This window comes from Melitaea cinxia, chromosome 13 (assembly GCF_905220565.1).
Source record: "Melitaea cinxia chromosome 13, ilMelCinx1.1, whole genome shotgun sequence".
Lineage (NCBI taxonomy): Eukaryota > Metazoa > Arthropoda > Insecta > Lepidoptera > Nymphalidae > Melitaea > Melitaea cinxia.
The window spans coordinates 12,732,739-12,746,339 of record NC_059406.1 but is presented as its reverse complement, the minus strand read 5'-3'; the positions used below and the strand labels follow the sequence as shown (position 1 = coordinate 12,746,339).

General features: G+C 33.8%; 1 protein-coding gene across 1 annotated transcript in view; it reads right to left on the bottom strand.

Moving 5' to 3' along the window:
* Positions 1 to 2,514: 2,514 nt before the first annotated feature.
* LOC123659164 (OTU domain-containing protein 7B-like) overlaps positions 2,515 to 13,601 on the bottom strand; it is a 46,062-nt gene continuing 34,975 nt past the window's right edge. Inside the window, exons 3-9 of the mRNA XM_045594420.1 lie at positions 11,869 to 12,000; positions 9,946 to 10,096; positions 7,214 to 7,464; positions 6,011 to 6,255; positions 4,329 to 4,534; positions 3,588 to 4,028; positions 2,515 to 3,266 (exon numbers count right to left, since the gene is read on the bottom strand). Of these exons, the coding sequence (XP_045450376.1) occupies positions 2,972 to 3,266; positions 3,588 to 4,028; positions 4,329 to 4,534; positions 6,011 to 6,255; positions 7,214 to 7,464; positions 9,946 to 10,096; positions 11,869 to 12,000 (1,721 nt within the window). The 3' untranslated portion in view covers positions 2,515 to 2,971. The remainder of the gene's footprint in view (positions 3,267 to 3,587; positions 4,029 to 4,328; positions 4,535 to 6,010; positions 6,256 to 7,213; positions 7,465 to 9,945; positions 10,097 to 11,868; positions 12,001 to 13,601) is intronic.

The following is a 13,601-nucleotide window of genomic DNA, read 5'->3' as shown; positions in this document are numbered from 1 at the left end:
TTTAAGCATTAATAATACATTTTAAGAGTAGTATTTTAAGATATTAATATCAAATAACTCTTATATAATTTTAAAAAGTTTTAAACGACATCTAAGTAATTGAAAAATGTTCACATTAGTTATTTCCACAAATAACGCGTTAACATTTATTATTTAAATATTTTCAATGATAAATATGTATTTCTCAGTTACAGTATATATTTGCACCTGTTAAATAACTCACTTTCGTTTTGAACAATTCTTAATTATATAGTTTTATACATAATGTATACGAGCGAGAGGCGTTAAATTAAAACACATATAATACATACAATATCTAAAATGAATACAAGAAATTGGTCAAGTAAAAAAAAATGTTTAGGAATAAGATAGGTTTACAACTGAATTTTATTTCTGTTTTGTCTTTGTTTAAATTTTAACAAAGGGATAAAGAGCAACAAGAAGGGTCGCCAGAAAACGTCTTGATCTAACAACATACGATTTTTATCTTTTTTGGGCCACATAGCGCATGTAACTTCAGGAGTAAGTATAAAAAAACGTTTCTTGGCTAATAATAAATTAAGCTAACACTAAAATATTGAACAATTTGTTACTTTATACAAATAGTAAAAACTACTGGCTTTCATTTGTAGCTCGTGTAGCTCGAGTTGCATTTTACTTTCATTCTTTTTGTGATTATTTGTAATGTTTTTCAGTGAGTTGTAATTTTATTGAGAAATATAGTTATATTGAAAATATAGTTATATTATTGTTTTTTTTTTTATTTTTTTTTAAATTATGTACTTCAGCATTACGTCGAATATGTACCTAGTTACCTACTAATAATGTCGACGACACTGATACACCGCACTGTCTGTCCGATAAAACTCGAATAAGTTTATATGGCATCTTATTATTGTTGATTGTAATTTATATTAAAAGTTTATTTAAGTATAAGTTTCTTTCGTGTATCTTAATAAAATAAATAAATGATCATAAATTAAACTACTGCTTCTAGTAGACTTTTTTATATAGCTCAGAAGTATTATGTAGTATAATATTGTTTAATTTAATACCTCTTGCTTTACTCTTCCTGTATATTTGAAGCCTCATAGTCATTGCTAACAACAAACATACAACTTGTGTAATGTAATAATAATTACTGTAATATATATTTTTATATTTTTGACATAGATACAGCGATTTAAATTAAGTTTTTTTTTTATCTGGCAACAACTGAAAAAATTCTTTACAAATTAAAAAAATAGTTTTAGAAAAAAAATTTAAACTTCCTTAAATTTCAATTTCTTTTTAGAATAGAAACTAATGATGACTTTACGGAATATAATTTAATACTTTTATTTTCGCAATTTTTCTATCATTTTAAAATTAACGATTATACAAAATAAGTTATTGAGAACAGTGGTATAACAGATTAAAAATTAAAAAAAATAAATTAGAAATACTTTGTAATCTAATGTGTTAGTTTATCTTAATATAAAATAAAGTAAATCTATTGACTATTTTCTATATTATTAATAACTAATATGTTTTGGTGCTTGCATGTTTACCGCTCGCTGATAAAGTTTATGTCACAAATGTTAATGATAAGCAGAAGCTTCATTAACAGTAGGTAACTAATTAAATACAACGTTTAGATTTACAGGTTGCAAATAGCAATATCTAACAGAGAAGGTGAATTTTGTTTGTAATAAAGAAAATATATCATCAGATTTTATCTGTTGAATACCGTTATATGCCAGATAAAGCTTTATCAGCAACTGGAGACAAGGGTTGGTTGATATAGCCGTTTCTTTGTTTCTAAGCCTTCAAATTATCAATAGAATAGGTAGGTTGTCAAATATCAAAACGATTCCAAAATGCATACAAAGTTACTTCGAATTGGGGCGCAAGTCTCCTATCACAGTTGTCAGTCGCGTAAATAGATTACCAAAACTGTCAATACTATTTGTATACCATAAACGACTTTTAACAATTGCAATAGCAGCGAGGTTTTCAATCTGGCCTGTATAAAAAATTATGTACAATTTGATGGGTCCCAAAAATATTTTTATTATAGAAATATTTATTTTTATTTTATTTTTTTAACTATTTATGGAATATTTCTGTACAATTAAGTACCTAGATTTCCAAAATATGTTTTACAATAACTAAATTGTTTTTATTTGAGTAAATAGTTGACATATTGTGACTGCATTAAGCTTTTTAATATCCACCAACTCCAGTAGAGCTCCGTGGTGGATTAAGCTCTGATCCACATCTCCTACACGGAGAAAGAAGCCTATGCCCAGCAATGACATGTTAAAGGACGAATATATTAATTCAAAAGCCTCATATAGTAATAGGACAATATTTTCCCTATTTTTAGGGACCCATCAAATATATTGGAGAATACTGGTAAATTCAACATTTATCACTCAAACCACATCACCTATCTCGGTTACACATATGAATTTTACCATACGTGTTAGAGCGAGACAAATATATATCAATATAGGTAAAAATTAAATATGATTAATATTAGACAATTATTTTTATTTTACCTTTTCATAGGTAATACAATTACTAAATTGAGTTGAAAACAGGATTAAAGCCGCATTACATAATATCATGTAAGTTCAATAGTAAATGTTTCAGTTTTTAAGCAATTTTAAACCAAATAGTTTTTTTTTTAATTTTGTATTTTACAAGATTCCAATTAATGTATGAAACAATACTCATTAAATTTTTGGACATATTTGATATTGGGAAGGTTTAAACTTATAAAAGTATTTCGGACTGTAAAAAACAGATGTATACACTAAGAACAAAAGCACGTCTGTAACATTTTCGTTATAAAAGGACATGTCTGATTGAAATCAGTTTCGTTTACAAAAAATAAAAAATTAATACGCATAACTTAACACGTACCAAAGTTAATTAAGTTCGTCACGCAAACTAATTAAGTAGCCACTATATTAGTCGGAAGCACTTACTGTAACTTTGCACATCTTGAACAGTAGTCATTATTTGCCGGGCTACCGTAGTACAAACAGAGGGGGGCGCGGCAGGGCTTAGGGGAGGGGGGGCGGTCGTCATAGAACGTTGATTTTGAAAGGTACAAGGTTCGATCCTGTGCAGGTTTCACTGATCTTGTGGTGAGCGTTCTGGCCACTTCGTGGGCCGCCCGGTCAGCTTCTGCATAGAATTGGGAACGGCCGGTACCGTATCGTGGTTGTGTTGGCGCGGTCCGGTTTTCTTCTTTTCTATTCTTTTCCGCTGTGAATCTGTAATATTTAAAATAGCAAATAAATAAACTTCTTGTTGGATTATTAATAAAATACATACTACATCCAGCCTCCTCGGAGGCGTACAATAGACATTATTAGTGACAACTAAAAAACTCGTCACGTACACCCAGTAAAAATTTATGAGTTAACACTCATAAAAAAATAATGTTGAAGTCGGTAAACTTGTCAGATTTAGCTGAAATTTTCACAACGAACATCCAGTAAAAAGTTATGCGCTAACACACATACAACAACGAAAATATACAGTCGAAATGAGAAACTTTTATGTTTTGAAGTCAGTCAAAACTAGATACTCACCCTATCCAAGCCTCATTAAGGTAGTTTTTCACCATCTCTTCCTGTACTGGAGCTCGGGCGGCCGCCACTCGACAACAAAGCACCACACACGTACTGCCCCCTCCACGGGCCCCTTCCTCGGGGTTACTCTGACTCCCACTCCTGCCCAGCTTAGCCACCGACCCAAAGTTCTTCTTCAATTTACTACTCATCGACCTTCCAATACTCCCAAACTGTTTCGCAACCGAATTAAGCTGTTTAGAACTTTTTGTGGACAACGCGTCTAGAGATCTTCTCAATTCTTCCGGTGGAGGGGTTTGGGAGAGGCACTCGACGTTCTCCAAATCTAAATAAGCGGATAACATGGCCGATCTTTGGTATTCATCTGGTATGAGATTGTTTATAGTTCTCTGTTCCGGTTGGATGTCCCATCTGAAATCTTCGCCTGGATCCACGCTGAAGCTGAAAGTGATAATTGACACATGAATTGTTTTAAATTTAAATGTATCTTTAAAAATAGGTCATCTCGTAATTTAAACTTTTTTAGGTTCCAGGTTCTGCTTAGGATTCAAACTTTTTTATGACTTTCTAATACCTAGCCCTATAACAGCAAGTAAACTTAATGTCACTTTAAAAAGTGTTCTTTTACAAGTGCTCACGTAACAAATTTTGTAAAATAAAAATACATTTCTATATAATAAACTAGAAATAAACTGACTCAACAGACTGAAATAGAGAATAAAATTTATAACATATGTTTACCGTATAGGCATAGGGTTTCCAGCCTGGTCTTCTAGTGGAACTCTAGCTCCATCAGTGGGCAGTGGTTCACAAGGTACTAGCGCTGAAAAGTGTCCAGCGTCATAAGCTAGCAAGATTGGAGCTTTACTGCATATTTCTGGTTCTAACTCCAAGGGCAGGTATATGCCCCCGAATGGGATCGGTGCTATCGGGTCCCCGCGGAAATCCTGGAGATGACACACGATGTAAGAGACAATATAAAAAAACAATATTTGACATATGCCAACATACGCTTCGGCCTGTAATATCCCACTACTGGGCTTAGGCCTCTTTCCCCATGTAGGAGAAGGATCAGAGCTTAATCCACCACGCTGCTCCAATGCGGGTTGACGGATATATTCCCTACTATGAGTAACGATCGCTATCAGGTGTAAATGATAACAACCGGGACCGACGGCTTAACGTGCTCTCCGAGGCATGGTGGGGAGACCCACGAGGACTGCACAAACACCCAGACCACGGCAAACACCCGTATGGCCAATACAAATGTTTGTTAATTTATCAATAGTAGGCCGTTACTTGCTACTTTTACTTTTTATGTAGCCGACATGTAAACTCAGTTACTAGTTACAATCAAGGAGCCGGGGCATGGCTGTATGTACGGAACCCGAAGGCACTGACTTTATTTTTAAATAGTAAAATTTACGTGTCCGTTATATGTATGCACAACTATTTTATTAAATATCATATTTGACATTGTGTTGTTGTAATTAGTTGTTTTAGTTTTAATATAATGAAATTATTGTTAAAATTATTTATTTGTATTAGGTATTGTTTATTATTAATGTGATTTTATTATTTTATTATTGTATTTTACAAATTTTCGTGACATTCATTAATTTTTCTAGTCGTTATAAGAATTGTTTAAGAGGAATTGTTTTATGGGTCAATTGTTACCTGAAATAAAGAAATTTATTTTTATGTTTTTACACAATACACACACGGTCGTCTGTTCCTAAAGTAAGCAACTTAATGCTTGTGTTATAGGTAACAGCCGACTAGTATATAGCTACATATTTTTTTTTCGATAATCATACTTATAAATAATACATATATAAATATATAAATAAATATTTATATTACACCCAGACTCGGGGTGGGAATCGAACCCACAACCCTCGGAGCAGAAAGCAGGGTCACTACAAACTGCGCCAACGGTCTAGTCTATTAAAAAAAAATAGTCTAGTAAATTATTATTATTATTATTATTCTTTTTCTTTTTCTCTTCTCTTGTTAAGAGAAGGTAATAAACTGCCATACGGGCCTTAACCAAGTATGGCAGATGGTTCTGCGTTGGAGGTGATTGTCGAGGCGGTCAGAAATTTTCGAGTGATACGGCAAGTGTTGAGAACTGTTGCTTTTTGTAAGGTGTATGTAAGATTCTAGACATGTTAAGAATTTTTAAGCTGTTAGTAAGAGTTTTAGGTATGATTCCAGTTGCGGAGAGTACAATGGGAACAATATGAACAGTGTCTGCATTACACTGTGTTTTAATTTCTATTGCGAGGTCCTGGTACTTTGTTAGTTTGTCCGATATGGTTGTTTGAATATTGTGGGTATTAGGAATAGCAATGTCTATTAGATAGACTGTTTTGTTTTGTTTCGTTTGTCGTGAAAGGTTTATTATTATTATTATTACTGACCCGGAGCGCCACGTCCGCGAAGACGACGACGGGGCGGCGCATGACGTGCGCCAGCGCCAGCACGTGCAGCTGCTCCAGGCCGGCGTAGTGCGGCGCGGCGGCGGGCTGCGGGCGCGGCCGCGGCTCGGCGGACGCGGCGCGCACGGCGTCCGCCCACTCGCGCTCCCACTCCGCCTCCGACGGCGTCAGCCCCGCCGAGCGCAGCGCCGCCGACTCCGACCAGCGCCAGCGCCGCTTTATCGCTCCTGGGGGGATCGATGGGTGCTGTGTGCGTGCAGCGCATGCAGCGCGAACGCACTGAATATGTAGCGGCGTCGCTTGACACTTTCTTTGAAACCGAGGAGATAAGGAGCTCGGTTTAAGCTACATCGTATCGCTCATGACAGTTAATAGGTATCTTCTATATATTAATAATAATAATAATTATTATTATTAAGCCATTTATTTATCCTTAAAATACAATAAATAATTTTGTGAGTAAATCATGCAAATGTAGTTATTCTTTCTCTTTTAAGGACCTCTTTTCGAGTAAAGGCCTCCTCCATTTCACTCCAAAGTTTTCTATCTTTGGCTTTTGACGTCCAATTTTCTCCTGCTATCTATATTAATATCTATATTAATACGTCAAGTAAAAACTTTTTACGCCATTTTACGAAAATTGCGCGGACGAAGAAGTGTGAAATTTTACCCACTTATAGTTTATATAGAGAAGAATGCAGAACGTTAATGTATATTTTTTCATTTTTCCATAAAAATACAATAAATCTATAAAAAATAACGACACACACTACTTAATTACAAATAAAACTCATATTTGACATATACTCTTTTGTTCACTGTTAGCCTATGATTAAATTATGGTTGAATTTCGACCACTGGGCATCACTAGTATCAATTATAGTCAGCAACTATTGCTAATTTGTCATTTATTATCAATTAAAATTTTTGAAATTTTGAAAATAAAAACGACTACAAAGAGAAACTTTTCGTTTTGACTTAATTATTTGACTCATAACATAGATTACAATGATACTTGAGAAATATATTACCACTCACAACAATTAATCGATTGCTAAATATCATTTATAGCTAACAACAACAAAGCTAGTTAACTATCAAATTCATAACAACATTAATCTAAGAACTGCTGGTATTTAATCAAAATAAGATAGAATCTAATTCTAAAATATTGCTTAAACTTACTTGTAAGAGCATCACCACCTTCCCCAGATAACAACGCTTGCACCTTCGTTCGTAGTGCCAGCAATCTATCATGGAACCCGTAAGCAGCTAAAGAAGCCGCATGCGGCAAACAATTCCCATCGCCAGATGTCGCTAGCGGCAACAAGCGGGGAGCCCCCGGGACCCGACCGTGGCGCCACCAGTTTAATATACCGGCTGATTCTAGTGTTACCAGTGTCGCTGTTTCGAGTAAATCTTTTTCGATAAATATCCTGGAAGGAAATCGTTTTATGTGACTTATCTATACGAATATTATAAGACTAAAAAGTTTCTTTTTTTGTTTATTTATATTTATTATATTATCTCAGAACTACTGGTTCGAATTAAAAAATTACTTTTTTATCGGATAGCCCATTTACGAAGGAGGGCTATTTTTCTCTCAAATTAACGCTTGTGAAACCGCTTATTAAATATATTTATTTCTGAAATAAAATTAAAATAACTAAAATATTAGTATATATAGTTAGTAAAAATTATGATCAAAAATAATGTTTTATTCATTCCTATCCTTAAATCTAAAAGAATTAGAAATTTATCATATCAAGAGCTCACTAGGATTACCATTTGAATCATACTATTATGAACTCTCACATACTTAAAAAAATAAAAAAGGTAAATAACTAAGCTTATAGAAAACACTCAGTCAATAAATTTTCGCAATGCTTGTAATCTCATACACTTTAACGAGCCCCCAGTTATGGAAAGATATACCTTTAATGGTACATTGAAGTGAGAAATAGCTAAAAGGTTTTGTATGTCGATATTTTTTTATAAAAACCAAGAATACCAAGTTCAAACTACAAAAGGTTAAAAGAGTGAATGCTTTCGAGGGTTCAATGACTGAATATGTATTGTGTAGCGTGTTTTAGGGTCGGGTCGCAATAACACAGACGAATACATACATTTTTTTTTTAAACACTTGTCTATTCCTTGGTAGTCAACTTAAAGCCTGCTTTTTTTTAGGTGGGTTACATCTCATTGATATGAAAATTCATGTCAAGATTTTGTTTCTTTGTCTATTTTAACAACACTAATATTAATTTATATTCTTTCAACATTCATTTGCGTGCCGAATCAGCGTTACACCTATATATAGACGTAAATAAATTGACATTTAAAACACGTTCTACAACCATTTATAATTTAGATAGTGCACTTTGAATTTTGCTGCATTTAAACGAATAAGTTATATAAATAATCAATTATTTTACAATATCCTGATTTGATTAGTTTTACTAAGCCCAAGTCTAGGTTTAAGCGTACTACATATATATAAATTGGTATTAAGGGGCAGAGCTGGGTGGTAAAATTGAATGTTTAGTCCATAGCTGTTTGGCTTTACCGCACTGACAACATGCAGGTAATTAAAGCGGTAAAATTAAAATGGGCGGTAGTTTTGTCAACATGCGAATCAATTTTACTTGTCAACTTACAATGCCAATTTAATTGTCAACTTAGAAATAAGTGATCAGAGTACTTGATATTAATATCTGCAGGATTTTGTGTTACTGGTTCAACTCTTTTGCTCGTATGATATTAAAAAAATATGAAGTGGTAAAAAGTCCAGCAGAGCATATAAGAGGCATATGTCCAGCTGTGGACTGCGATAGGCCGAACTGATGATGATGAGTGATGAATAGTTCCACATTAATTCATGGATTTTAATATTTGAAATAATTTATAGGCCTTGGTTTCAGTTTAGCTAGGTCATGGCTAATATTGCTAGTTCAATATAAATGCCTATAGTTTTTGATTCGATTTTAAAGTAAGTTTATTAACTACTAACTTTACCGAGCGACGAACTGGAGTGTTTGACGCGACCTTGGAAAATCCTATATCCAGCACTGGACTGTTATTGGTAGAAGTTAACCAAATGTGTACTAAATTATTTATTTATTAAAAAAAGGCTGCTAACAGAGCAATCAAAATTATCTAAAAAATACATACATTTGTTTCATTACAATTTCGTTGCTTTTGTTCGACAAATATTACTAAATCGAACGTGTTATTATGTGTAACATGCTTTAGGTGAATTGGCAATGTGCCGTGACATGTGCGTGAAACGCAATGTCACGGTGACTTGTTCGGGAGGCCAAGAAAAATCCTGGCTATAAATGACATATATGACTATAGCTGGCGGGAAAATTAATGTGAAATTTTGAACGATCGGCGTTTGGTGGTCAAAAATGTTTTGATATTGTGTATTTGAAGTATTAATTCATAATTATGTTTCTTTATTAGGCAGGGATGTAATGTGATTTGTATTTCTTTCTCTTTCTTTCTAGGCATGGATTTTTAACTAGTTCAAATGAAATATACGTTTTAATTATTATTTTTAATATTTTGTTTCATATTAAAGTTATTTTTGAGTGATGCCCAAATAATAGTTTTATTTATTTTTAACCGACTTCTTTATACTTTATTTTACACCAATACAGTGAAGTACAATGGGCGGACTTATGGCTAATTAGCCATTTCTTCCAAAGAACCCAGACATAAAAAGGAAACTTTTTATCTAAATTGGGTCGGTGGTGTAGTTGTATAGTAAGCTTACATACAAATGTCTACATTGTAATACTTATAGAAAATACATAAATAAATAAAAAGAAGAATAAAAAGTAATATATATTATAAAACTTTAATAAATAAATTGTCTAAATATCTAAAAATATTTCTTATTTAAAAAATCGTACCTAAAATCTGGCGGATATACCGATATATCCGGCAGTAGGAGTATGTGATCGGAGGTCAGTGTGTTCGGTTCTGGCTCGGTATTGCTTCGTAGCGCCCACACCAGCCCTTCGTTATCTGTTGCCCTTGATATACCCCGGGACAGTTTGCGACCTGGGAATATTAATATTTGTTGCAGTTAAATTTTATTATTTATTGAGGTATTTATAATTCGACAATACAAATTACTTCATCACTTCAGCCTATCGCAGTTCACTGCTGGACATAGGCTGTCACAAGTTCGCGCTAAAAATGGCATGAACTCATACAAATATGTGTTGCCCATAGTCACCACGCTGGGCAGGCGGTTTAATGACCGCTGCGCTGGCTTTGCCGCACCAAGTGTGTGTGAAAGATGCAGCCGAAAACGTTTTATTCGTAAATACAATATCTCACTTTCTTAATATTCTATATTCAAAGTTATTATAAAACCTCTATAAAATTTCAATCCATTTTTTTTTATGTTAACGTCAACTCTGCTGCGTCACTGCCACACAAATCAAAACTGTCTATTTACAACACACATGCAAAGCGGCGCTGAGTTGACTGATCTATGACAATAATAGGTGTTTGTATATGTAATGAATTACAAGACCGATTTAAATACTTTTTATGACACAAAAACATTATACGACTCATACAAATTTAAATATAATTTCAACCTAAACAAAATGACACGACCTGTTTTAGACCAAATGACACTTCGACTCAATTTTGGAACATAATTTTTGAATATTGTATGTGGCAGCGACTTCAAGATTTGATCGATTTTAATCACAACTTTTAATGAAAAAAGTGGGTGGTTAACCAGACCGACTAAATCACTTCAGCCTATGGCCGTCCACTGCTGGACATAGGCCCCCCAAGTTCGCGCCAGACATTCCGGTTTTCCGCAATCCTCATCCAGCCTACACCGGCAATCTTACGTAGATCGTCGGTCCAGTGGGCCGGAGGACGTCCGACACTGCGTTTGCCAAGACGCGGTCTCCACTCCAGGACCCATCTTCTCCAACGGCCATCGGTCCTGCGACACAGATGACTAGCCCACTGCCACATCAACTTGCTAATTATATGGGCTATATCGGTTACTTTCGTTCTCTCGCGGATAGTCTCATTTCTAATCCTATCTTTGAGAGAAACCCCAAGCATAGCCCGTTCCATTGCGCGTTGCGCGACTTTAAATTTGTGGACCAGTCCCTTCGTTAGCCACGTCTCGGCTCCGTATGTTAACACAGGCAGGACGCATTGCTCGAAGACTTGTCTTTAAGCATTGCGGAATCTTCGAAGTAAAGACCGACTAAATATTAATTTGTAATTTCAAAAGACAAAATCTAAAGCATAGAAACAAAAGAAGAATTAGTGACGTAGTTTTTGTGTGAATTTAGATAATATTATGCACCTTGGACACATGAATTTATTGTCTTTTCCGTAAAATTTTAAAAGAAAAATATTTTATTTACGTCATTATAGTTAATAAATACACCGTTTTCATACAATTAAAAAGAATAATATTACAACGTCAATACAGTTAAATAGCTTTATCAAGACCGCCTAGTGATACTGAAGTTTAATACAAGCTGTTCCTAGTTTTAAGCCGACTTCAATAAAAGGACCTCATCATCTCTTTCTCAACACGAATATATTTTTTATGAGTGTTACCTCATAAAATTTTAATAGGGTAACATCGGTTTATGGTTTCTTTTTTTTTAAATCGATAGTTGGTGCTTGTAATGTGCATGTAAATTTGATCGAGATCTGAGGAGTACTTTTTGAGTTATCCCTGATAATGTAAATTGAATTGTCAGTTTTATCGACTACCTACGTCGTGTTACTTAGTTGATGTAATATAAGTCTTTTGTTTTGCTTGCAAGCTAAATGTTACTTACACTCGGGTGCCGGGGTGAGCACTAAGTTAGAGGGCGCTGAATATGACATGTTCAGGCCGAGGGTGCTCACGGAACGTTCTGGAATCACATCGCCGCCTGCTCGTGGACGTAGAGACGCGCCGTGGACTCGCTCTGGAAACAAACGTAATAAATATAGTCCTGATGGATTTAAAGGGTGTAAAACTACTTAAATAAATAAAAAAGTAGCTTTTAAAATATGAAAAAAAAAAACTTTATTCAAACAGACTTGAAAAACTCTTTTAAATAGGAAATAAAAGGTCCACCAATTTGGAACGCAGATTCTCCTGAGAAGAATCGTCAAGAAAATCGCAGGTCTTTAGAATTACCGTAGTTTTTTTTTTTTTTTTGTTATGTTTTAGGATTTTCACAGCATGTAGTTTTTGTGCCAGTTAGTGCAGTTTCACATACTTAACTCACTATGGAAATTACTTTTATTGCTTTTGTAGTCTAGAAATTCGAGTACATCAATAATCATCGTAATGAGCGGAATGTGAAACGATTTACTTTATTTTACTTTTATTATTATTATTATATATCTAATGTATTACATTTTTAACAACAAAAATGTACATTTTATTTAAACCTAGATGACTCGACAAAGATCCTATTTTCCGAACTTCTTTTATTTCATCTTTTGTTATCTTTTTATATTTTCTTAATTTTTCTTTCCGCGAGAACCTTTTACGAAATAATACAAAACTTTAAAAAAGAAGTAGCCAAATTGGTCCAGTAGTTTTAGAGTTTTGCGATGAACATAACACATTTAGTGAACATTTTTATATATACATAGATTTGGGACCATTCCAAGTACACATCATGTCCTATAATGGAATATATAAAAATATTCGTACACGCGTTGCGTTGTTCAAACATGACTTCAAAATATTATTATAGACGAGCTCTCGTGCCAAAACAGTCATCGTTCGTCGACGAAATGTACACGTATGAAATTCTAGATGTTTCAAAATAGGTCACAAAGTCGGTTTATTTGATTGAAACATATGAACAACAGTAAATATTTCAAGCCGCGTGCTACTGTACAATATTATTTTAGAACAAACTTTATTTATACAGATTTTTAGTTGCCGGGCGTTACCTAAAAAATAGGCTAAGTTGCCTACATCAGGAACAGACGACCGTGTCACGTTAAACATACTTATTGAACGACTTCAAAAAAAAAAGGACAAGTTCTCAATTCAACTATATTTTTATATGTTTTACTTCATAACTTTGTACTGGGTGGACCGATTTCAATTATTCTTTTTTTAATAGTAAGGCGGTGCTTGTCGTGTGGCCCATTTTAATGTATCCCATTTAAACTTAATAAAGATCTGACAAGTAGTTTTTAGTTTTTTTCGTCTGGGAGGAAACACAATTATTCATATACAAAGGTATTAAAATGGTATCAGTGGTTTATCAAGCACATTTTACATAGTAGATATCGAATATATAAATCTAGCTAATACTAATAAACATACGCTTAACATAATTTTTATTCCAAATTAAAGATAACATTAAACTTTTATTTTTACTTACTACAAAAATATTGCTGCGTGCATATATAATACATACGCCTTCAGAAAAAGAAAAAAACTAAGATACAGATGTTGCCCTGCAGCTGTAATGACTGTACATCTACCTACATATAAATAAATAAAATTGGAGTGATGTCTGTTTATAATAGTGACCGCTTTTTACTAAATGCATATGGA